The sequence below is a fragment of the Protopterus annectens genome, chromosome 13.part0 (assembly GCF_019279795.1).
Source record: "Protopterus annectens isolate FY-2018-M chromosome 13.part0, PAN1.0, whole genome shotgun sequence".
In the NCBI taxonomy this organism is placed as follows: Eukaryota; Metazoa; Chordata; order Ceratodontiformes; family Protopteridae; genus Protopterus; species Protopterus annectens.
In genome coordinates, this window is record NC_056747.1 from 1132990767 (window position 1) to 1133017902 (window position 27136).

Below are 27136 nucleotides of genomic sequence, written 5' to 3' on the forward strand. Positions count from 1 at the left end.
TTAATTTAACTGCTGAGGCTGCCCACTAAAGTGTGCTAGCCTGTGTAAATCGATTTTACTGTTTGCTTAATTGCATTTCTGTGTGCTTTCCTGAAAAACAAAAACAAAAAAAATACTCCTTGTTTTCCGCCTTTGCTCGACTAGTTAAGACCAGTATACAGGCTTTGCTGTATTCTGGGCTGTGTGTAGTTCCTGTGTTGGCCATTGCCTTACTTGGATAGAAGGAAGTTTCTGAGCTCACCAGTGGGAGTGGGGAGCCTTGAGCAGCCTATCTGTCCCTGGGGGAAGTGACCTCAGCACTTGAGCTGTAAATCATTGGTTGCTTTGGACCATTTCTAGCTCTTTTCAAGTTCCCTGTATAAAAATCCGCCTCAGGGCGTTTTGTTCTGGCTATATACCCAAGCAGAGCTCCACGTGGTCCTGCAGAGGGGTCCTGGCAACAGAGAACTGAAAGAAGCGACCACTTTCCAGATTTAAGTATTTTTTGGCTTTTTTTATCTGCATTGTCCTCCCTGGCTTTCATTTAACTAGATATAACTGTTTTTGTGTCTATCTGCTGATTTCTGAAGTATCTGCACTTAAAAGTAGCATTTTGGTCGACTCTGGTCGATTAATACTGTTTTTTTGTTAATTTAACTGCTGAAGCTGCCCACTAAAGTGTGCTAGCCTGTGTAAATCGATTTTACTGTTTGCTTAATTGCATTTCTGTGTGCTTTCCTGAAAAAACAAAAAACAAAAAAATACACTCCTTGTTTTCCCGCCTTTGCTCGACTAGTTAAGACCAGTATACAGGCTTTGCTGTATTCCGGGCTGTGTGTAGTTCCTGTGTTGGCCATTGCCTTACTTGGATAGAAGGAAGTTTCTGAGCTCACCAGTGGGAGTGGGGAGCCTTGAGCAGCCTATCTGTCCCTGGGGGAAGTGACCTCAGCACTTGAGCTGTAAATCATTGGTTGCTTTGGACCATTTCTAGCTCTTTTCAAGTTCCCTGTATAAAAATCCACCTCAGGGCGTTTTTTTCTGGCTATATACCCAAGCAGAGCTCCACGTGGTCCTGCAGAGGGGTCCTGGCAACAGAGAACTGAAAGAAGCGACCACTTTCCAGATTTAAGTATTTTTTGGCTTTTTGTATCTGCATTGTCCTCTCTGGCTTTCATTTAACTAGATATAACTGTTTTTGTGTCTATCTGCTGATTTCTGAAGTATCTGCACTTAAAAGTAGCATTTTGGTTGACTCTGGTCGATTAATACTGTTTTTTTGTTAATTTAACTGCTGAGGCTGCCCACTAAAGTGTGCTAGCCTGTGTAAATCAATTTTACTGTTTGCTTAATTGCATTTTTGTGTGCTTTCCTGAAAAAACAAAAACAAAAAAATACTCCTTGTTTTCCCGCCTTTGCTCGACTAGTTAAGACCAGTATACAGGCTTTGCTGTATTCTGGGCTGTGTGTAGTTCCTGTGTTGGCCATTGCCTTACTTGGATAGAAGGAAGTTTCTGAGCTCACCAGTGGGAGTGGGGAGCCTTGAGCAGCCTATCTGTCCCTGGGGGAAGTGACCTCAGCACTTGAGCTGTAAATCATTGGTTGCTTTGGACCATTTCTAGCTCTTTTCAAGTTCCCTGTATAAAAATCCGCCTCAGGGCGTTTTTGCGCGGTTGGGCGCATAGCGCAGCAGCAGTTATACAGGTTTAAACTATTTCTGGCTCCGCCAAGTCTGCTCTTCAATTTTTCCCTTAGAAGCTCTACTCAGTCTGTTTAGCTGTATATATTAGCACTTGTTTTCGGAACTTCTATCCTTAGCAAGCACTCATAATAAAATAAGCACTCTTATCCTAAAGTAAGCACCACAGGCATCCACTACCCCCTGTGAATACCCACTTCCCTTAAAGGCACAGCACTCCTTATAATATTCTAGTATGTCGAGTGGTAGACCACTAGCATCCTCTCTTGTTCAGCTGGTTAATCTGGGAATCTTAAGACAATGTTACAATTGTCTCATGTACACAGACAACCCTCTCCTCCTCCCAACAAACACAAATACATGTGAGAGATGCAACTATATAGCCAGACTGGAGGCTGAACTCTCTCAACTCAGGACTGGCAAGACCAGACAGGAGGAGAAGGTACCCACACCCAAAGCAAAATCGGTCACACATAAAACCACCACTACTACAAACCAAACACATAAGAACACAAAGACATACTCAGAGGCTCTTATAAAAAACTTACCAAAACAGCAGAGGCCTCCAAAGCAGACACCCAGAAATACACCCCCACAAAACGCAACACCTACAACACATACCTCAAGCAACAGGTGTGTCACACAATCACAGCCCCTAAGGCAAAACACTATGCCAGAGACATTAGTAATAGGTGACTCTATAGTCAGACACACCGACGTTCCACTTACCAGGCTGAATAAGGAGAGGGTAACGGTGAGCTGCCTATCGGGAGCAAGGATCCGCCACATTACACACGCACTCAGGTCACTCCAAAGCAAGTACAAGTATGATGTAGTCATTGTCCATGCTGGTGTGAATGACCTGAGACGTACCCCCCTGGACTACATGAAAAGAGACATTGAGGAGCTCTCCGATTATGTAGCCCAGACTGGTATGACCCTGACCCTGAGCAGCATCCTGCCTTCACCAAGAATGATGCCTCAATACAAAGACAAAATGATCAGTTTTAACAATTGGCTTAATCACTGGTGTCATTCTAGGGGGATCCAATGTCTGTCAGCCTGGGATGACATGCTGGATAGGCCACGTTGCTTCGCAAGGGATGGCTTGCACCTGTCACCACTGGGCTTCCGGATACTGGCCAAGGCTCTTGCCACCCCCATAGTGCCTTTTTTAGGCAATGCTCAAAAGACAAATCAACCTCCATAAAAAACAAAAATGGAAAAAAATTAAGGGTAATGCTGCTCAATGCCAGAAGTCTAAATCTCAAGATGCAGGCACTCGAAGCACTTCTCAGTATGGAGAACATCGATGTCTGTGCAGTAACTGAAACCTGGTTCAGGGCTCCTGAGAGCACTCCAGCGCTACCAGGCTATACCTCATATCATGCGTTTCGGCCACAAGTTCCAGGCCGAACCACAAAGGGAGGGGGAGTGTCCATTTTCATAAAGGACACCTACACCTCTCGATTGGTGGCTACCCATGAAGCATCAGAAACCATACAAGTTTTACTCACCATAGGCAAAACTGCCATACAACTGGTCGCATGTTATAGAACACCCTCCCAATCCCAGGAATCCCATCAAGCATTCCTGAAAACACTGGAGGATATGAATGTCACACCAAACACCATCATATTGGGTGACTTCAACTACCCCAACATAGACTGGGCCCACTATTCTAGCCCTAACACCCTAGCCCAAAGATTCCTGGAATTCATTAACTCAAATGCTATGGAGCAACTGGTCACTTCTCCTACGAGGAGAGATAATATACTTGACCTGATTATCACAAACATGGGGCCCAAATGCTCCGCACTGGATATAAACCCCTCACTAGTAAGATCTGATCATAAACTGATCATGTTGGATGGACATATCCCACCCCCACCCCTAGAACAAAAGACTACAGTGAAAAACTTTTCAAAAGCTGACTTTGCGCTCCTTAAGTCAGAAATGATATCCTTTAAGCCTACTGGGTTAATGGAAACCACATCCCAAAATGCTGAATCCTTCACAAAAGCCTTCTACGGACATCTCCAAGAATGCATGGATCAAGCAATCCCAACTAAAACCAAGACCCTCTCCACCAAGGGAAAACGCCCAGTTTGGTGGACCCCAGCTATAAACAAACTGTACAACAAAAGAAGGAAGCTACTGCAGGACAAAGCCAAATCCCACAAAGGAAAGGCTTCCCTGATCAGCACAAGTAAAAAACTACGTTCTCTCATAAAATCATCTAAAGCAAACTTTGAGAAAAAGATTGCCAAGGATACCAAAGACAATCACAAGGCCTTCTTCAATTATGTCAGAACCTTGGGAGGAAATTCTCAGATATGCTCTGAGTTAGTACACAACGACAAAAAATTCACTGACCCTACCGACATTGCCAATATTCTGGCAGATAGGTTCAGTGCAAATTTCTCCCCTCCCTCACACCCTAAAGATGAAGTAATTATCCCTGCTGAATGTAACCTACCTGTCATCACAGATATACAGGTGAAATCAGCACTCAACAAAGCAAAAAACACAGCATCTATGGGACCCGATGGTATCCCCGGTTGCGTGTTACGTGAACTTCAAGATGAACTAAACCCGCACCTAAGAACGCTATTCAATCTTAGCCTCACTACAGGATATGTACCTGAACACTGGCGCACAGCAACAGTGGTCCCACTCCACAAAGGGGAAATTCTACTGACCCTGGTAACTACCGCCCCATAAGTCTGACCAGCCTGGTCTGCAAGGCTATGGAAAGAATCATCATGGAACTCATAAATGGCGACATTGGGGATCTGCAGACCCTTGATCCCACCCAGTTCGGTTTTGTAAAAGGCAGATCCTGCCTCTTAAACCTGGTTGACTTCTTCGAGACAGTCACTAGTGCCATCGATGAGGGCAAGGCTGTCCACACTGCCTACTTGGACTTGGCTAAAGCCTTTGACACGATACCACACTCTGGCATCATAGACAAGCTCAGCAGCCTAAATGTAAATCCATATGTCACAAGATGGGTAGCAAACTGGCTAAAAAGCAGAACCCATAAGGTCAAAATTGCTGGAGCCATGTCAGACTCAAAACCAGTCACGAGTGGTGTCCCACAGGGCTCAGTCTTGGGACCACTCTTATTCGGCATTTACTTCTCAGATGTGAAAGCAAATATGGGAGGATTATGGCTGACAAAGTTTGCAGATGACTGCAAACTGGGTGCCATAGTTGATTCACCTGCTGACACACACATCCTACAGAAAGGTCTCACTGAAACGGACAACTGGTGCCGGAATCATGGCCTCAAACTTAACGCCAAAAATGTATAGTCATCCCCTTTGGGAAAAATAAAGTACCCACAAATTATCACGTAGACAATAACCCACTGAATACGGAAGAAGTAATCAGAGACCTGGGGACTCAAGTCGATAGTGACCTCTCCTTTGACAACCATGTTGCCAAAGTGGTCAGAAAGACATTCTACCTTGCCCATCTCATCATGAAGGGATTCTCATCCAGATCAAAGGAGGTCATTGTACCTCTATATTCCTCCCTTGTCAGGCCCATGATTGAATATAATGCTCCATTTGGGATGTATCTCACCCGGCACATGCAACAACTGGAAAGACCCCAGAAGTACCTCACCAAGAGGATCATAGGTCTCAAACATGTGCCTTATCCAGCTAGATTAAAGAAACTCCAGCTCTATTCAGTAGCATACCGCCTGCTCAGAGGTGATTTGTGCCTAACAGATAGGGCCATGTCCAACCAAGAACTGATGGACATGCTCCATCTCAAAAAATCCAAATCCACCAGAACCACGCGAGCTAAAGATTTCAACCGCTGCACAAATATGAATAGGACATGCTGGAGGGATAGATTCATAACACAGAGGTTACCCATACTCTGGAACAAAATCCCAGTTCATGTGAGACAGAGCCCTTCATTGGCACTGTTCAAGAAAAATCTCGATGCATGGATGGGAGATCGCAAGTTTACCCCGGGAGTCACCTCAGTGTCACTACTAGACAGAGGTATAGTTTACTAAATAATGGGGTCCCACATGTGTCACTACTAGAGAGGCGCAACTATATAATACGGGGTGGCGGAAGCCACATCACTGTTGGCTAGGCTTATAAATGCCCCCGGGCAGATAGCCTAGTACACTACTATGAAACTATGAAACTATATACTCCTACCATATATCTCCTAACCTAGCCCTTACTGTAGCCCTAAGCCGCAAACACTTACACTCTTACCATCTCTTCCCTTACTTAACCCTTCCTGTAATCCTCACCAACAAACACTTGCACAGACACTCACATCTCCTAATTGCAAAACTTTCGGTATATCTGAAAATTTCACCAACAGCAATACAAACCGTTCAATAACTGCTACATTGACTAATGCACCATGTGACAAAAACTACTTAAAACAACTTGTAAACACACAAAACACATTTGATAAAACTAACATCTGACTAAATTACATGTTCCCATATGTATGTATGTGTGTGTAAATATATATATAAAATGTGTATATTATATAAGTGTGTTGTATGCCAAACGACCGGTTGCATGACTGAAATGTATCAAGTGTATTTCACATGACATCCCTAGAATAAGCACAGCACACAATTCTGTTTGTGTTTTGTGTGAAGTTCTTACAGCTTAAGGGTAGGTATGCAATGTATAAAATGAGAGTACCTCTTTAAGATTCACTACCTAGAAATCAATCGTGCATGTCATAGACTGCTTTCTTATTCAACATTTGCTGCCATGTTAGTAAATTAAATGGTTAGTATATGCTAGATACAAGGTAAGTGTTTTTAAAGAGAAAAGATACACAAGATTGCATGGTTAATACTCCCATATTTCTTTGCTCCTCAATAAATCTGTAAACAGGGACAACAAATCACTTTATAGGTATGTTAATAAGTAAAGAAGCATTGGAAAAACAGCAAGGCACAAGTGAGCTACCATATGTTGAATGGCGTTTGAGTGAATATTACAGTGTGATCTGTTCAATGCCTGAAACACACTAAACAAAAAGCAAATCTGTGCATCAGTGAGTCCCTCCCATTCTTGTATAAATAATACTAACTCTGAGGCCACTCCAGTTTCACATTTGTGAAGTGGGAGGTTGGTATAATAATTAAGGTGTTTAGAAGGTGCAGGGTTTGATTCTCACATAGAGTAACTAGCTAGGTTTAAAATAGCTCACAAAGGCAGGTAGCCTAGTACTAATCTAGGAAGTACCTCCTTCTCAAATGTAAAAGCTGTGTTTTCTGGTTAAAATATTGTTTTGCATTCATAATATCAGTGGTATGGCATTTGGCAGTTTCATTTGTACGACGTGACTTGCCAGCATAAAAATGTGTACAAAACGACATAGAAAAGGCAGAAATACTGAATGAGCATTTCTGCCACTATTTACAATAGCAGAGGGAGGAGACACTCATATGAAACAGAGGAATTATTTCAAATAGATAACTCGATCAAGGTCTTTCACAGAAGAAGTGTTTCTGAAATAAACCTTAAAAATTGCAGTGGGATAGGATTACCCCTTAGAACTGTAAAAATACCATGCAAATGGAGAATGGTTGCATGACCATCGAATCATACACCAATGCACTGTATGAAGACATACACAAATTCATAGAGCTCGCCATACCCAACAGAATCAAGATGCTCTCCTCCAAAAAAAGGAAGCCAATCTGGTGGTCCCCTGCCATAAACAAACTACAACAGAAGGAGGAAATTGATGCGGAAAAAGGTAAAGTCCCAAGACTGGAAAAACTCCCTTATCAGCCTCAGCAAAAAGCTGAAATCCCTCATCAAATCATCTAAAGCTAGCTATGAAAACAGAATTGCAGCAGATAGTAAAGACAACGACAAGACCTTCTATAGTTATGTAAAGAATCTCCATGGCAATACCCAGATTTGTTCTGAGCTACTGCACAATGGTACCTTCTATACCAAGCCAATAGATATTGCCAGTATACTGGCTGACAGATTCAGTTCCAACTTTACCTCCCCCCAAAGGACCAATCACAATACCAGTAGATTGCCAGGCACCCAGTATTACTGCTGCACAGGTTAAAATAGCACTGTCCAAGCCAAGAACACAGCTTCTATGGGACCTGACAGTATCCCTGGCTGTGTTCTACATGAACTACAGAGTGAACTGGCACCCCACCTGTGTGCTCTGTTCAATCACAGCCTCACCTTAGGCTTTGTCCCTACCAAATGATGCACTGCTACAGTCATCCCTCTCCCCAAAGGAGGTGCAACTACATAACCTGGGAACTATCGGCCCATTAGCCTGATGAGTCTGATATGCAAAGCTATGGAACGCATCATCATGGACCTAATAAACAAGGATATGGGAAGTCTCCAAACTCTGGATCCTACACAGTTTGGTTTTGTGAAGGGTAGATCATGCCTGCTCAACTTGGTCGACTTCTTTGAGTCAGTCACCAGAGCTGCGGATGAAGGCAAGGTGGTTCATACAGCCTACCTTGATCTGGCCAAGGCCTTTGATACCATTCCCCACTCAAGAATCATAGCAAAACTCACTAAGCTAGGCATCAACCACTATATCACTAGGTGGGTTGCAAACTGCCTCACAGATAGAACCCACAGTGTGAAAGTAGCTGACTCCAAGTCAGACTGCAGACCAGTAACAAGTGGAGTCCCACAAGGTTCGGTTCTGGGTCCTCTCCTGTTTGGTATCTACTTCTCTGAAGTCCAGGCCAACATGAAGGGACTGTGGCTGACAAAGTTCACAGACAGTTGCAAGTTGGGAGCTATTATTAACACCCCAAGTGATGCTGACATCCTACAGAAAGGCCTCACTGAGACCAACAACTGGTGTCAGAATCATGGCCTTAAGCTCAATGCCAAAAAATGTGTCGTCATCCCCCTTGGGAAAAACCCGGGTCCCTTGAATTACCACATCAATGGTAGTCCACTGAACACAGAAGGCATTATAAGAGTTCTGGGAACACAGGTTGACAGCAACCTCTCTTTTGGCTACCACATTGCAACTGTGGTCAGAAAGCCCTTCTATGTGGCGCATCTCATTACTAAGGGTTTTGCATCCAAGAAGAAAGAGGTCATTGTCTCCCTCTACTTTTCCCTCCTTAGGCCAATCCTCAAGTACAATGCCCCATTTGGCATGTACCTCACTAGACACCTGAAACAACTGGAGAGGCCATAAAAGTACCTCACAAAGAGGATCCTAGGCCTTAAACACTTGCCCTATATGGACAGACTAAAAAAAATCCAATTATTCTCTGTCTTATATCTCAGACTAAAAAAAACTCCAATTATTCTCTGTCTTATATCTCCTACTGTGATCTCTGTTTGACTTACAAAGCCATGCCTGACCCACCTCTGTTAGAAATGCTACATCTAAAGAAATCCCAATCCCTCCACATCACACGCTCCAGAGACCTCAACCTCATTACCACAATCAGCAAAACATGTTAGGGGGACAGGTTCATAACCCAGCGACTGCCCATGCTCTGGAATAGACTTTCCATACATGTCAAGCAGAGCACCTCACTGGCCCTCTTCAAGAGAAATCTTGATGAATGGATGGGAAATAGAAAATTCACCCCGGGGATCACTCCAGTGGCTCTACTTCACAGAGGCACTGGGAACTAAGGTCAGGTGGCATGATGCCAGGGTAATCCTATGGGCTAGGCTTGTAAAGGCTCCAGGGCCATTAGCCTAGTACACACCTATTAACCTATGAACCTACGAACTAGTGGTAGAACTACTGATACCACTGGCTAGTCTTGTGAAACAAGCTGTAATACAAAGATGTGGTACCAGAAAGTTAAAAGTGGACAAGTATAATTACACCTCCCAACAAAGATAACCAGATGTTTTGATCTCAGTGGTTCAGAAAATGATGGAATCACTTCAACAAAGAAACCAACCAGATGTTTTGACCTTAGTGGTTGGGCTAATGATGGAATCGCTTCTGAAGAAAACAAACGGTGAATGCATAAGTAGGAGCTGCATGAATACATGATTAAAGATGGTACCAGAAAGATCTTACTGATTTCTTGTCTAGCTCACCAAGGTATTACATCACAGAGAGGCCATGGCTGGGCCTTATTTGATCTTAGCAAATTGTTTGACACAGTGCCCCAGAAAAAGTTAGTTCAGACACTAGGCAGCTTGGAACGAGTCACACTGTGATGGCATGGAGGTCAAAGGTGATCACAAAAGTAGTACACAAAAGGTAATAGTAACTGGAGCATGCAGGAGGACAGGTGATTTACAAGTATGTTTCTACAGAACTCAGTACGGTTACCATTACTCTGTAATCTCAATGTAAGTGGTATTACTGCAGGCTAAGCATGGAAATAAATGTATTCCTACATTAATTAATTTATTTATTTCCATTTGGTGACTAGGATAGTCTGACTGAACTAAAGGCCATTTTCAGGGAGAAAAATTCCAGTGCTGATACAATAAGAACAATCTAATTTTGCTAGTAAAATCCTTAAATTAAATATAAAGGTAAGAATTTTGATTATGCCTTTATATGATTTTTATGAGTCAAAAATTTGTGAATTATTGTAAATCTCTATTATAGTAGAGAAAAATAGTAAAACAGAGAGAAAAAGTAACTTGAATGAAGATAAGAAGACTGAGCTGATAAAATGCATAACTATATAGGAATAGAGAAATAGAAATAAAGATGTTAGTGGAGACTAAAAATGACCCAGGAATAAAACCAACCAGATCACAAGTTTATTCGTTAAGCGCTTTTGTTCTTGAACACAAGAAGTGTATTTAATGTATTCAATGTCAATTATTCTATTAATGTCATGATTAGTTGTATATTTAAACTTGGTAAATGTGTTGTAGATTTTTTCTGAAGAAGTTCTTGTGTTCAAGAATGAAAGCGCTTAACGAATAAACTTGTGAATTGGTTGGTTTTATTCCTGGGGCGTTTTTTTTTTTTTCGTTTTTTATCAAGTTAGTAGAGACTGTTACAGATAGCATTCAGTGTCTGCAGAATGTAGACAGTGTATGTGGGGTAGAATTTGATTTGTAGTACAGGGTGAGAGGAAGCATAAAGGATATAATACAAAGAGGAAGTATTTGGTATAATGGCATGCCCATTTAGTTAGTAAATACGTTTTGAAATTGTTAAGGAAAGTGTAATACTTTGCATCATTTCTGAAGTCTGAGGAGTAGAGTTCAACACTTTTGGCTACATAAACTTAGTATATGGAGTCACCATGGTGATTATTAGATATAGATATTTGTAGGAGATTGTGATTTTCTGATGTGATGGATTTACTTGGACTGTACTGATGGTTATATAGCTATGGTATGGACAACGTGTGATGGGACCAGGCAACATTACATAGAAGCAGTAAAAGGTACAGCAACTTAAATGTAACATACATGGAGACAAAGTAATAGACTTTGTGCAAAAAGGGAAAAGTGTACATGGTGAAGGGTGAAGAACTCACATAAACAATGATAGAAAGAGACGTATCAAGGTAAGTTTGAAGAAAACTCATTGACCAAATGAGTTTTGTTTGACATCCACTTATCAAAACTGTGCTTAAAGAACATTTCTGGAGGGTAAAGGGATTGTACCATATGCATTTCTACTGGTTGTAAGGAGAACCCCCCCCTTTACAGTGACCCATTTGGTGGAATGGGCATGTTTTCAGCGAAATGTCTGAAAATGCCAATTTGTACAGCTGGCTATTAAAGAATGATCCAGCTCCTAAACAGGATATTATAGCTATTACAAAAAGCAGCTTAAACATGGTAAAGTGATGTAAAAAGGCAATGCTGGGGATTTGGTGTTCTAAGGGGAGAGGCATTACCAGTACAGATTTAAAATACATCATCCTTTTAGTAAGACAAAAGTTACAATTCTCTGCATATTTGGAATCCATTTGGGGTGGAATCAAACAATGGTGCAAAGTTTGCCGTGAAAACCATATCAGGAAAATATATACGATTCCTTCAGGGAAGGGAGAAGACACGACGGCGACTTTCATGCACCTTAACTAATTTAACAAATGTTGAAGAGTGGTATCTTATGGTACAGACTGAAAAAAAAGAAAAAAAAATATTGGGTGGTATAGTGAAGTGCTACCTTTATACAGAGAGTGGTGATTACATAAAGCAGTCATATTAATGAGGTATTAGAGTAAAAAATGGTGAGGAAGGTAACAAATGAATGTGGCATGCATAAATTAATTTTAGTGAGGATTAGGAGGTTGTGTGGTATTAGCCTATAAGTACAACTTATCCCAAATTTAAGGCAGGTGACAGACTCAATAGATGAAATAGCCCTCTCTGCCATTATTGTTTGTGTTGTGGTATGACTGCCTACCCACAAAGAAAGAACCGGAGACATGCAAATAAAATGTGCTTAAAAGGCCCCAAATGGGGGTGTGGGGTAGTATAATGGTTAAGGTGTTTACTTCACAGACACAAAGTACAGGGTTTGATTCTTACCTTTGAGTTGGTAAATTTGACAAGGCTAAAAATGGCCCGTATGAGCAGATGGCCTAGTACTGACTTTGAACATATGACTATGTTTTCAATAGGACACAGGAGTATAAATCTCTATATTTAGGGAATGGGATTGGTATAAAGGTTAAGATGTTTACTTCACAGACACTCGGTACAGGGTTTGATTCTTAGCTTAGAGGGAAATTGACTAGGCTTAAAATGGCCCACAAGGGCAGGCAGCCTAGTACTTACCTATGAACCTGTGTGCATATTTTGTGTGTGTGTGTGTGTGTTCATGCGTATGGTTTGGTGGTAAACACTATGATAAGACTCACAACTTAATAGATCATAGGCTAATGACCTGCCGGCCTTTCTAAGCCTAGCCAAGTTTTCTCTAAAAGAATAATGATGTCCTGCATCCAGATAAGACATTCAGGGCTAGGCATTTATAAGCTACCTCTGTCCATTAGGGATATACACACATTAACCTTCCTGACACTACACAGATTGACTAGATAAACAATAAAGTGCATTCTGTAGTGTTACCATAATGAGGGAAAGCTCACAATCATTAAGTGGACTAAACAGTATTTATTTATTGACATTTGATACCTGGAAAGACCAAATGGGTGGGACCCCATTTTCAGCAGAGGCCAAGGGAGAAAAGCTTCAAAGTATTGTAAAACATTTTAAGAATAATAATTTTACAGCCTTTAAACATAATACAAAATGCAATACAATTTAAATATTTATACCAAATTAGACATAATATGAAAACATTGGTTAAGAAAAGATGCAAATTATATGACAATGGTTTAATAGTTAGAGAAATGTTAGCCAAATTACAGAGAAATTAAAGGTAAGTAAGTATAATATGAACAGGAATTGCAATATGAAGTGAGATAAAAGTAGTCATATGGTATATTTAGAGAGACAGTCAGGCAAGAGAAATTGATAGAAGTAAGGAAGTGAGTAAAGAAGGGAGAGTAAGATGTAGGTATGAATAGGTATTTGTTCACATTTAGGGATATAGTTTATGTTAGTGCTGAACAAAAACAGAGCCAGCTTGTGGCTAAGGAGTCTTTCAGCACAGTAAAACACAGACAACTGAAATGCACAATATATTTCTGTTGCATGCGAAGGTTGTGATACATAGCATAGTGCAGACTGAAACAACATGGATAGCAGAACTAATTAAAAATTGTTACCTTGGAAAATCACCTTGAAAAAAGTATGTTTAAAGCATTTCTTGTGAGTGGCACAACATGCTGGCATAATTTTAGTATAAGTCTGTGAAAGCCTTGTTACATTACTCCTTGAATGGTTCTTTGAACAGTATTTATACTTCACTGTCTTTTGTTTCATAAATTGATGTGGGGTCTTTCCTTTCCCCTGTGGCACATGAGCAATTTGAAGTCCCTGCTTTAGAAAAACATGCACATAAATGCCAGAACATCTGCTAATCAGTCGTACTCTGCCCACAGACAATAACACATTCACCGTATACTCATAATCAAGCAATAGAAATGTAGGACATTTGTGCATTTCCTTCCTTTTCCGAGAAACCTCACTCATTATTTTTGACATAGAATAGAAACAACAGGAATTCTACCACAACTGCAACATAATATGTAGTATATTTTAACCACAATAGTCTGACTGGATTGAAGCACCTTTTCAGTGGTGGCCCATGGAGAAATGTTACATGCAAATTAAACATTTTATAGATATAATCGTTATTTACAGGACTAATGATTATACATACCTAGGCATTAGTAACATTATACAAGTTGTTGTTGTTGTTGTGTCTTTCGGCTTTTCCCGCTTAGGGGTTGCCACAGCGTAACTCCAGTCCGCTAATGATTGGCAGTAGATTTTTACATGCCGAGTTGCCAGCCCTGACGCACAACCCTCAACGAAGGTACGCCCATTCATGCATGTCTCCACACAGAAGACGCTCTAGCTGAGAATCGAACAGGACAATGTCTTACTGTGAGGTGACAACGCTACCGCAGCCCACCACCGCAGTCAGTAACATTATACAAGTATATTTTAAAAATGAAAGGTTGACAAACAATGTAATATGGTATATTGAGCATGTACAATTATGTACAGAATCAGTGCTAAGTATCATCTTTGAGAACTTGGCATACAAACAATAAAGTTGCACTCTGTTTTTTACCTTTCCATTTGAATACTGAGCAGGATGATAAATTCTATGCTTCTATGTAACACTTATCAAATTAATTATCATTTTAATCAATCATGGAAATAGATTTGCATCATAGTGTTGTTTTAAATGATATTGCTAATTAAGTAGAAATACATAGCTAAGTGTTAGAAGCTATTAAATGTCAACAGTCCTCAGTGTATTTTTATGCATGAAGTGAATACTTTCAACTACAAAAACAGCAGCATATTGCACCTCAGAATGTGTTACTGGTGTTATGAAATGTTTTCCATTTTAAATAAATTACGCTTGTGCTTATAACACATTGAGGTATCACCCTGCCTCATAAAATGCTTCAGGCAATCCATTATTTTATTTCTTCATTATAGTCACAGCTATATTTCAATTTTTGCACACAGTAACTACACAGTGGGATTTCTTCTTTGGGAAGTTCTCATTTCCAAATTGTGGTTCTGTTTCATTTCTATAATTCAAGTGGAATCATAAATGAATCTATCAAAAACTGACCTCTGACCGAGTCTAGTTTTAGTAACTGACTTATTCATTTCCATGCCAGTCTCATAGGAATAATTTTTATGGAAGGAATCCTATTACCTGAAAAAAAGGTATGTCAGAATGCTGACAAGACAGGGCTGGCAGGACTTACCTCATCATGGATTTTCTTTAAAAAGTCAATCTCCTCCTGGAGGGATTCAACTTTCCGTTCCAGGCTCACTTGGGCTAATGCAGCTTCATCAACTTCCTATAGAAGACAACGTAGAAAGAAAAATAATATTACTAAGGCTGCTTTGTTACCTTCCAAAATAAGATTACAAAGTAAAATAATGGTCCTGTAGGACTGGAGGGTTATCATGAAGACGTACAAAAGCAGGCAGCGTGGGCAAGTCCAATAATGCAGAAGTACTGATGAACACAAGGCAGCTACACCACAGTCAAAATGACTCTCTAATCAGGAGTAATAAAATGGAACGCTCAGTTTTACAGCATATAGTTTTAAAATATACAACCATAAAGAAAATGCATTGCCTGTTTTCTATTTTTCCCTCACAGGAATTTTGTACTCCTTCACTCCAATATCATATTTTTACTTCTCTGGACAACAGTTCTGTGTCCCGTGGCTTCCTCAACAGCTGGCGATGCCACATAGATACACCCCTCACACTAACTGAATTCAAGAGTTTTTGTTTTGGAAGTTGCTCATCATCTACTGGCATCTAAATTGTAGGGGCAGGCAAGTGTGCTTCTTACTGAAGAGAAGCTGTGAAATTGTGGCATTAGTGTGTTGTATTTTACTACTGGATGTTGATGTTTTAGTTTATGTTTTGTTGTAGAATATCCATGCAGTATGCCTGCAGCTTTTATATACTGTGTTAAACATTTTATTGTATGGTCACTGGAACCTACTCTGTCCACTTGCTACATTCATCTATTTCAGGAAGAGTGGCTATCCTACTACATGAGTCTTCACTTTTCACTGTATCTCTTTAAAAGCTATAATAATGGCAATCAGAGCTAAATACTCAGCTGGAGACTGATTTGTAACATACACATGGTGGTCTACTCTGTAATGTGCAAGGTAAAGGATTTTATACAGAATGTTCAAATGAGTAGAGGCATGCTAAAAATTCAGGGGTATAGTATGCAATGTAGATGAAACAACAGCAAACTAATATGAAAAGTACATTACATTTTCTGAAGTGCAAAGTGCTAGGTGTTACTGTAATTTATCAGTGTTCTGATAATAACATTCAGTTATCCCCGTTCACATCAGAGCTAAGATAATTGCGCTTCCAAAGACCATCAGTATGCATGATGTGTCATATATAAAACAGCAGACTTAATGAAGAAGGAGTGAGATAACAAAGAACAGCATATAAAGTGCATGGTGCCAAGCTATACTCAATAATGTGCAAGGAATGGATTATGTTATGTAATGTGAAAAGGGCAGTAGAGCATATGTAATGCAGAAAGAAATGAACGTTATTACATATATGTATGCAACTTTAAAGCTAATGAACTGACTAGAATAATTAGCATGTCATGTGATACACCCTTGCATCTAGAGAAATCACTTGGACTATGGACTTTGTGGAGTTTAGACCATATCTCTCCAGTCTTTATTTCCTGACATGATGCAGTGTGTCACAGAGTGGTGAAATATTATTCAGAACTGAGCAAATACATCTGTGGAATGAATGAACATATGTGCTTTCAAGAGATTCTCTGTTTGGAAATATAGAAGTATAATTCCTAGTGGAAATATGATTCATCTTCATCCTCCTGGGAATCTTGTGCTTCATGCAAACCTGCCAAAAAATGACAGCTTTTAATCCATAAAACATATTCCTTACTTCAAGTAGATTAGATGAAAAATCTGAAAAGGTCCAATTGTTCACATTCTTGCATGTTGCTGGGGAAGAAACCAGAAAATGATGTATTTATTTTCTTAATGAAGAGAAAGACAAAATAACAGCACTTAGACAAAAAGTGGTAAATATTCTGAGCCCAGAAAGAATTTGCCATTTTTAGACATTCATTCTTTACAAGAGCAGAAGTTTCTACATAGGCTGTAGAAGTATGTTACTGAACTCGAGGTTACAGCTGATTTAAATATTGTTAATTTGATGAACTGTGTGATTTTAAATAACATATAGGACAGTTACTAGCAAAATAAATGACCAAAGTGGCAGGTTATTGTGAGATACAGCCTAACCTTATCAAAAGGTGTTAATGCATGTAAGTACATAGCAAGTGAAATTACCAATGAACAATCAAAAGTATTATCTGGGGAAAGGATATTTAAAAGAATAAAATGAGTCAAATAAACAGGTGAAATGAGAAAATTAGGATGCATTGCAGAAGTAATTGATATGAAAAACAGAGCTATGTGAGAGTGATAATACAAAACAAAGGGCACCCTGGCTTTACACTTTTAATTCAGTCTTGCAGTAGGAGTCATGTCAAGACGTACTGCCCAGCTTTTAATCAGTTAGGTAGAACCTGTTACAGAAAATAACATTTCTCCAAGATGTGCATGTGTAAATGAAAAAAAAATGTTCAAAAGAATTTACATGTTGTTGAAAAGAATATGAAAATTAGTTGTTTCTGGGGGATGTAGAAGTAAAACAGTTTGATACTGTATTATCTGGAAATGCATATAAAGCGTGGAAGCAAGTCTGCAGGACTGACTGTTTGAATGGAATGCTGAAAAATAATATACAAAATTTTGAATTTAAACTAGATATAAGTACAAGGTATAATATCCGGTCAGAGAATGCCTTTATACAACAGAGACTATATGGCTCTGAAGAGTTTAAATTCTATCCACCATGTGGCACAATAGTTCAAATATATGTCAGTACAATAGTAGCACTGAAGTGAATTCTTCATATATTTTTTTGTGGCTTTTGAGAAACCTGGAATGCTAAAATGAATTCACAACATAAAATCAAAGACTGAATATGCACAGAATAAGTTAAACAACCATAAAGATACTGCAAAAAAGCCATATCAGTGATATGCTGCAAGAGTATGCTGATTTGTTTACATTTATAAGAAGTTTGAAAGGAGAATATCATACTCCAATAAAACCTGATGTTATACCAGTGGTATGTATTACTAGAAATGTACCTGTAGGACTCAGAAGTAAAACCGATCAGGAACTGTAGAGAATGGAAACCTTAGCTGTCATTAAAAAAAAAAAAAAAATACATCCAACAGAATGAGTGAACCACATGGTTACTGTTGTAAAAAGAATGACAAGATTTATATTTGTATTGATCCAGAAGATCCGAGTAGGTAATCAACACAGAACCCTACCCTATGATGACCATTGAAGAAGTAGTCATAAGAATGTTAAGTGCTAGAACTGAAAGTAAGTCATTGTTTCTGGAAGACAAGGCTCAATAAAGAAAACTCTAAGTTGTCTACATTTAGTATGACATTAGGAGGTAAGCAATCCTTATATGCTTCCTTTTGGCAGTTCATCACCAACCGACATATTTAAAGAACTATAGGGTGTAAATGTAGCTAAAAATGGATTAGTTAAGGTTGGATACAAGAACATCACAGGAGACTGATAAAGATACTGAATGAATTAAGAATGAAAATAGAACAAATGTAAAATTAGAATGATGATCCTTATACATAGGCATCATCTTCTAATATCAGAGGGACTGAAATATAATATAATAAAAATCTAAGCAATTTTTTAATACTAAGACCAGAAGACAAGCAGGCATTGCAGGGATTTCTGATGCAACATCTTGCAAAGCTTGTATTATCTCTGAGTTAATTAACAAGATGTAACTTGGGAATTGGGCAAGAATAAACTGAGAGCTTTAACATACTCAGAAATGAGTTACAGATGCTGCACCATTAAAATATTTTGATATGAATACATCATTTGCATTTCAAATAGATGTCAGAATGATATAGAAGCAGTGAGCCTAGAGGAATCAGAACAGTTGTCTATGGGTCAAGAACATTTCCAGATACACAAAAGAGATACAGCGATACAGAAAATGAACTGTTTATGGATGTGAGACATTCCATGAATATGTCTATATATAGATAGCTTTGGGTAGAAACAGGTCAAAACTCTTATAACGCATATTCAGAAAGTCTTTGTACATGGCAGCTCTGAGACTATAGATGTAATTAAAGTGAAATACAGACCAGACAAAAAAAAGCTTATATCCTATATCTTGACTATAGCATATTTTCCACAGATGTGTTAAATACTGTATGATGAATAAATACAGAAATAGCAATGACAGAAAAAATGTAAATTAATTTCAGAGATGTACTGATACGGAGTTAGAAATGCAGCTACTAAAATATTGCAATAAAAAGTTGGCCTGAGCAAAAGGCACCACTAAGGAAAGACATTGTTTTTTCCCCTTTTTATTGAAAAAATAACTCTTGTCCAGGGCTTAAAGCTCAAAGCTGTAAGGAAAGATATCCAGGCAACTAACACGACAAATGCTTAGGATGACACATGAATCACATATAGGAATATTACATGCAAATAAAGAGCAATAAAGAACAAAAGATATAGTTTTGGCCAGAAATATAACTCATGCAGAACAAATAGTTCAACAAATATTTAGTAAGTAACAAGTAGTTAGGATGGCGCAGTGGTGCTGTGGTAGCATTTTTCACCTCACAGCAAGAGGTTCTGCGGTTCGATTCCTGGCTGGAGTGCCTTCTGTGTGGAGTCTGCATATCCTCCCTGCGTTTGTGTGGGGTGTGCTCCAGTTTCCTTCCATGTTTCAAAGCATTTTAGCATACCCAGTTCCAGATCATTCACAGAGTTGAGTGAGTACAGACTTGTTCCAGTTCAAAGAAGCCATTGTATGTTACATGTGCGGATTATTATTCTGGGTTCCCTGAAAAAATCAAAGCAGCATACATGAGTCCATGAGTGATAAGTGCATTAAAGGATATATTCTCAAGATTGAAGTTACCTGATGTTCTCATAGCTAAGTCAGGAATTCAGAAGATCTATGGATGAGTAGAGAAGTTCAAGTACATTATATATGGATAATATTATGCATCATGCAAAGGGGAAGGGGAGATTTCAAAACAGTGAATAATCTAATGAGAAAGAACTATAGCAAATGGTATAAGGATGGCCGTTGAGAAATTCTGGAATTCAAAAACAGTGCACTGCAGGGATTCAGTCTCTTATCATCCCAATTGTTACTGTGCAGAGGGCTGAAAAGATTATATTCAACTATATATCTTAATGTCTGTGAATAAACATGAAGTAAATAAAATAGTGGAAAGAAACTAGTAGAGACAGGAATACTTATGTGACAGACTCTGCAAAAGGAACCCAGATCTACAGCTGAAGACAAAATAAGAATCTAAAAGTCTTGTGAAAGTCAGCAGTTTCAAGCTAAACATGTTATTAAAACAGCTGAACTAAGATCTTTTGTAGGCAATGCTGATTATGACAATATGTTTAGAAGAAACTGTAAACTGAAGTCAAAAGTTTTATTAAGATGAGTAACCAACCAGTAGCAACTAGGTCTGTGATTGCTGTGGTAGTCCAGAGTTGCTGAGAGAGACTCTTGAAGCAGTTTCTTCAAGTAAAGCTCTCTCTCTAACAAGAACAGTTTCAAAAGAAAGGTCAAACTGTCCAGCATAAATAGCCCTGTTAAATTCCTCAGATATAACAGACCATTGAATGATTTTATGGATTCAGAAATTTCATTTATTGAAGATGTGTTTTGAATATGCAAAAAAGTTTCATTTTGATGTAAAAATGTTTTGCATTTAATGTAAATAGTCCACTGCATGCCTATTCATTTATTGAAGATGTGTTTTGAATATGCAAAAAAGTTTCATTTTGATGTAAAAATGTTTTGCATTTAATGTAAATAGTCCACTGCATGCCTATTACAGTATTAAGGTTTATTCTGACGTGACCATAATGTATAGTATCTCATTAACATAGATATATTTACTTCTAAACTTTTTAAAGGGGGTATTATATTTCCAGGCTCTGTGGTATAGAGGGATAAAGCCCTGACTATGACCAAGACAATCTGAGTTTGAGTATTGGGCTCTAGAGGAACTGGGGATGGGGGGAAGGTAGGAACTGAATTTTTTGTGCCAGTTCACCCACTATTTTACTTGTCCACTTTGTTCCCATGCAAACGAAGGCTAGCATGATCGGAAAAGGAAGTAGAATATGGGACATGGGCTTGTTGCACCCAGACTGGTGATGGTATCCCTTGGCTATGCATATGTGGGAATGGGCATGCATAGAGGGAGGGCATAGGAGGTTGTTGCTATGATGTGTTGCTCATGATAGTCTCTTAGGGAGGGGCTAGGGTCTTAAAGCAACTGCCCCCATAGTCTGCATTATACATGATATGAGCTTTTGCTGAGAAGGAAGTCATGTAGTTCTGGGTATGAAGTAAAAGGAATAGTTATCTTATGGTCTTGGTTTGGGAGATAAACCAGACTCTCTCAGATTAGACTACAAGGGCTTCTGGAACAGTGGTAGGCCCATCAGAGGAATGTGCATGGACAGGGATACAAGTAACCTCATGACTGCATGAACTATGGCTCCTCTGGAGAGTTCATAAGACTGGGTCAGGTCTGACTGGAGAGGATTTGGTAGTTGTTAGGTGTGAGACAAGCAGTACTTAGAGAAAAAAATGTGGGATATTATATACGGGTGTATAGCTTTAATGCTAATAAGCTAGATTATCATGTCATGTGGTTCGCCCTTACATCTAAAGAAATAAACTAGAATATAGGTGGAATTTAGATCACATCTTCTCTCTCTCTCTAAACATATAATGTATAAATGTACGCAGGCATGCTGTGTAATATGTAAAGAGCAGAATGTTTTGTAACATACATTGTATTAAGATAACCTATTTAAACCAGGGGCGTATCATATAATGTGCAAAGAATAGCAGTATACTGGATAATTTGTGCAAATACGAGTAAGCTATGTAATTTGAATCAATACCTTATGCAATGTGCAAAATGCAGGAGTGCTTTAAGTTTGTGTAAGGAATATTGACAGTATGCAGGTTAACAGCATACCATATAATGTTCAGTGAGGTGAGTCATGCCATAAAGCATACTTAATGCAGTGGTATATTATATAATGCAAAAAGTATAGAAACACATCATATAATGTGCAAGGGGTGGGATACAGAATGCAGTAAATTAATAATCATACATGTAGAAAAATACTTATTGCATCATGAGACTTGGCAAAAAGGTCGTATATTATGATCATAAAGTAAATGTGCAAAGCAAAAAATAACACCATTACTAAAGATCTAGGGACAAAGACAAGCAACAATTCAGTTTAAACTTTGATGCATTTTTTTTCTGAAGTGAGAAAAGTGCACTCTGTAGATCATCTAATTCTAAACGGCATGTCTGCTCAATCCAAGGAGAACACTGTATCATTTTATACCGCATTGATCATAACTACTACTGAAAACAATGCTGCATTTGTTGTACCTGAAAATATGTGCCTGAAACAGCATAAAAATGCAAAAAGATTCCTTCTGAGAAATTACACTGTGTTGGAAAGCAAACAATAAGGAAAGAGTTCAGGAACAATCATTATATTCTGTTTCTTATGACTTACTTAATGGCAACCTCTGCCTGACCTTTAAGAAAATGGCTAATCTGGTTCTTGAAAGTCTATGCCAAAATAAAAGATTCTTTACACAACACCTCCAAAGATTATAAAGTAAGCTTCCCCTTACAATTAAAATAAGTCAGTTACTCATTAACATCCGTCAAAAATAATCTTGATACAGGCAATTACATCTCTTGGAACTTGGTAAACTCTGAACTTGATATTCAGACTTATGGAATTTCCATATATAATGCAAACTGTGTTTTGCACATTATATGAGCAGGAAATGGTACATAATATGGAATGAGAATAGGCATGACATGTAATGTAAAGTGTAGTAGCTCATTGCACATGGTGTAAGGAGTATAAGCACATTACTGTGCAAGATGGAAACAATTGCTATGCAATTTGAGTGGGATGAAGTGACAGACTATGTGATGTGCAAGGAATAAGAATGAACTATATAATTTATAAGGAATGTTAAATGTGTAAGGTGTGTGAGGTGCATTAGTGTGTTAGGTAATGTGTAAGGAGCTGGGTGCACCAGAAATATATGACATGCAATTGTGAATGATTACTATGCAAATGCAGGAGCAAACTCTATAATGTGTAAGATGAAGGTTGTGCTGAACAATGTGATATGTGGTGGTACAGTATGTAGTGTTCAAAGAGCAGAGGCACAATGCAATGTGTGAGGTACAGTAATGAACTATTACTGTGCAAGTTACAGGAGTATGCTGTGTGCTGTGTAATGCGTAAGTATAGGTATATGTTACATAATGTGTAAGGAGAAAAAGAAACCATGTAATGTGTGATATTTAGTAATTCTCTATACTGTGTCAGGATGAAGGGGTACACTATCTCTTGTAGAAGGTGCAAGTGCGTGTTACACAGTTGTCTGGAGCAGGACTACCATATGTAATGTATGATATATAGTATCTCATGGTGTAATGTGCATAATGCAGGGGAACCCTATGTAATGTGTAAAGGAAAATCTGTTAGAGTATGTGTGAGGAGCAGAAGCATACCATGTTATGTATGACATTCAGTGCATCAGTATGTAATGTGTAGGATACAGTGGTAAGCTATGTAATGTGCAGGCCTGTGTTATGTAATGTGTGAAGAGCAGGAACATAAAATGTGTTGAATGATTTTCAGTGCTTTGCTGTGTAACATGTAAGATACAGGGATATCCTTTGCAATATGTAACTTGAGGGTATGCAATAGGCAAAATTTATAATGCAGTTTCATTCCATGTAAAATTCCAGAGGCCGAATAATTCTCATTTCTAATGTGAAGACCATGGTGTGCATTTCAAGTGAAGGAATGTGCTTAGTATCTGTCAAATGACAGAGCTCTATAGGCACATTCAAGCACAAAGGTGCTGTATGCACATTTAAAGTATAATGGTATGATTTAAACATGCAAAAAAACAGGGGGTTGCCATATAGTTAGCTTAAGGAACATGTCCAGGTATTAGTATGAGAAAGCACCTGAGAAGATGGACAAAAACACCAGTGAGCACCATTTGCCAGTGGCAATGCTACAGATGTAGTGGTTGTAGCTTGGTGTTACTGGTGGTGGTAATGCAAGTAAAGAAAGAGGCTACAATTCAGAAGAAGAGAGGTTGCATCTATTTACTTCCTTTTATCACAACTGATTGCCAGCCATTGGCCTTCCCATGACTAATCAAACCATTAATTTCCCCAAAAGGTAAGAGATGGCTTGAAACACCATCATCCAGACAGCCATCAGGGTTTTTCTGGTTGATGGCCTAAGTCCAAACCCCACAGGTGGCTGTCATGCACACTCACTTGTGGGAGGGTCTACTGTGCTTTTATTTTCCAGTGACACCATGCAAGCCTGTGCACATGCCCCTCCCTAAAGGCTACTGGATATCATAGCTTCACAAAGCCAGGTATACAACCCTGGCCGATGTACTGTACAGTGTACTGCTTTCTCTTCATGGCAGGAGTCAGTGATGCAGCAGCTCAGACCGCCTTCTTCCCCTTAAGATGGGTGTGGTGGGATGGCATAAGCTATTCACTAGCTCCTGGGCTGCCAACTTAGTCTAGATTGTCTGGGCTATAATGAGGGCTTCATCCAACTATATTATGAAGCGAGCACACCTTCTTAATTTAACATCACCTTAAACATCTTCCAAACCTGAAGCTAAGATTAGGACGACTCTGTATTATTTTAACTGTTGGAATGTTAACTTTCTTCTCTCTACAACATTCACTTACCGGAAAAAGAGAAAGCAGTGACACCCTGGTTGCAAGAATCTGTTTTAAGTATTCTAAAACACTTTCCTGAGCATTCTATAAGATATATACAGTATACAGCAATTTGCATATTTATTTATTTATTTATTTATTTATTACATTTGTTAACTGGGTTATGTCCGACTGGGCCAGAAGCCCGTTTTCAGCAGAGGCCCAGGGAGAAAAGCTCCATAAGCAGTAACAAAGAATACATTAATTATAATTAATATAATACAGTAGACAGTATAGAATACAAACAATAGTACACGTATACAGGGTCTGTAAACTTAAACAGAAATATTAAGACTATTGCCAGGTTAGAAATACTAATTACAAAGTGTGCACAAAATAAAAAAATAAAAATCAAATAAAATAAAATCAGAGATGGTATGTATATATTAACAGTGATGAAAAGTATGAAGTTATTCGCTATGCACAGAATGTCTGAAATCAAAAATAAAAATAAAAGTAAAAAATAATAAAAAAGAAAAAATAATCTATATCAATAACATATAATAAAATATCTGTTCTGACTTGGTGTAGGTTTATGTTTCAAGATTTCTAAATGCAGAATAATGGTTCTTAAATGTAGAACAGAAGCATGGGAACATGATGTTTAAATCACAAACCTGAACGGTATAATTCTTTGTTGGTTTGATATTTAGTTTGCTTCTCAGCTGTAGTGAAATCATGTTTCTTCTATCCTGTGCTACCCCACAGGTCCTTGTAATGACATTTTGACTATTTTTATACCTTAGTGACTGTGCGTGTTCTTTCTAGACAATCTGCTTCTTGTTACATGTCACAAGAAACCCATTCTCTACCAAAGCATTCATATGTTTGGTATAACTAATGTGCATAAACGTGTGGCTAATCTCATTCTTTTGGGAAATGAGAAAGGGAAGCCGAATGGCAGTGTGACATGACACTGAATGCTTGAGTGTTCTATACTTTTTCTTCCTGCCAACTCTTTTTATTATGAAACTACACATCTAGTTCATTTCTTGACCTACAAAATGAGGTGTATCATTCAGGTGTAGTGAGATCCATTCACACCAGCACCCTGGCTTCAGCATCTCACTACCAACCATGAACTACAACTTTTGAAAGTCAAAATATTATACCTTTTTACTGTAGCTGCACAATGAAATCCATTTTTAAATGGAGATTCATTTTAATTACAATAGACATGTGCTGTTTATCCTAAAGAGAGATACAAGAAAGTGTTCTGCACTAATGGTTCTTTAAGTGTAAACATGCACAGGGGTGTAATGTTAGGGAACCTAATGAATCTATTGCTGGCAATTTTTAAGAAAAGTTAAGATTAACAATGAAAAAAAAGATAAGTCTCACCTGTCTGTACGTTACCAGATTATGTTCTGCTTCAAGGCGCTGATTTATCTCAACTTGTAACCTGATAAAATATGCACAGATATAAGAATTTATGTACATATATGTCAATATTACACTTACACAGTCATAATCTCTTCATCTGTAGCTAACACTGAAAACTTTGACCAGTTCTCATTACATAAGTATTTTGGTAATGTGTTAACTGAGCTCATTCATTTAACTTTTATTAATCAGGTAAATGAACTGATTTAAGTGGCCTAATTAAATTGAGTCAAAGGCAGACAGTGAATACAACAGCAGGAATAGTGTACAATTAAAATATAGCATACAATTACAGGCAAATAGCCATAGGGATAGTACATAGATCACAAAACAAGTACAAACTCATCAGTAAATATACATTAATATGCAAGTGAAAATGTCATTAATAAAAAATGACCTCAAGGATTAAATGATGAATAAAAAAAGAGAAAGCACACCTCCAGTTAGAGCTGTGTTCAAAACTACTATTAGTTAGTAGTGAGTATAGTGAGGAAATTGAGAGAGTAAGTCATACTACACACTACTGGGGAGTGGGCACAGTGTCCCTCATATTGGGAGACTAACTTAAAAGTACGATACTGCATGAGCCTGCCTTTGAACTGTCCTGGTGAGCCTGAGCTCCTAAATGGGCACCAACCAAATATCACCACCTAGGTTCATTTCATAAGCCTTTAATATCCATATTTAAATCCAAGAGTAGATTTGGTGCACCATGTTGTTCTGCTCATGTAATCTGCATCAGACTGCCATTTCTACTACAGCAAATCTCCATGCTAACTGGGTAGGTCATTGTAAACTTAAAATTAACATTCTGTTCTGACAGATGCACATTCTATATTTTAAATGCACTCCTGTTATATCTACACATGTTATCTCATAATACAGAAAGCACTGATTTGTGTTATCACTTAGATGTTGTACTCATGTTTTTTGGAGAAGTTCAGTGTATGTATTACTGGTTTCAGTTGCAGTTCTCTAATGACCTCATTTTTAATT

At 38.5% G+C, this 27136-nt stretch overlaps 1 protein-coding gene across 1 annotated transcript in view; it reads right to left on the reverse strand.

Moving 5' to 3' along the window:
• LOC122788151 (glial fibrillary acidic protein) overlaps positions 1 to 27136 on the reverse strand; it is a 179605-nt gene that overhangs the window by 89835 nt on the left and 62634 nt on the right. Inside the window, exons 2-3 of the mRNA XM_044055117.1 lie at positions 26099 to 26159; positions 15006 to 15101 (exon numbers count right to left, since the gene is read on the reverse strand). Coding sequence (XP_043911052.1) covers positions 15006 to 15101; positions 26099 to 26159 — 157 coding nt within the window. The remainder of the gene's footprint in view (positions 1 to 15005; positions 15102 to 26098; positions 26160 to 27136) is intronic.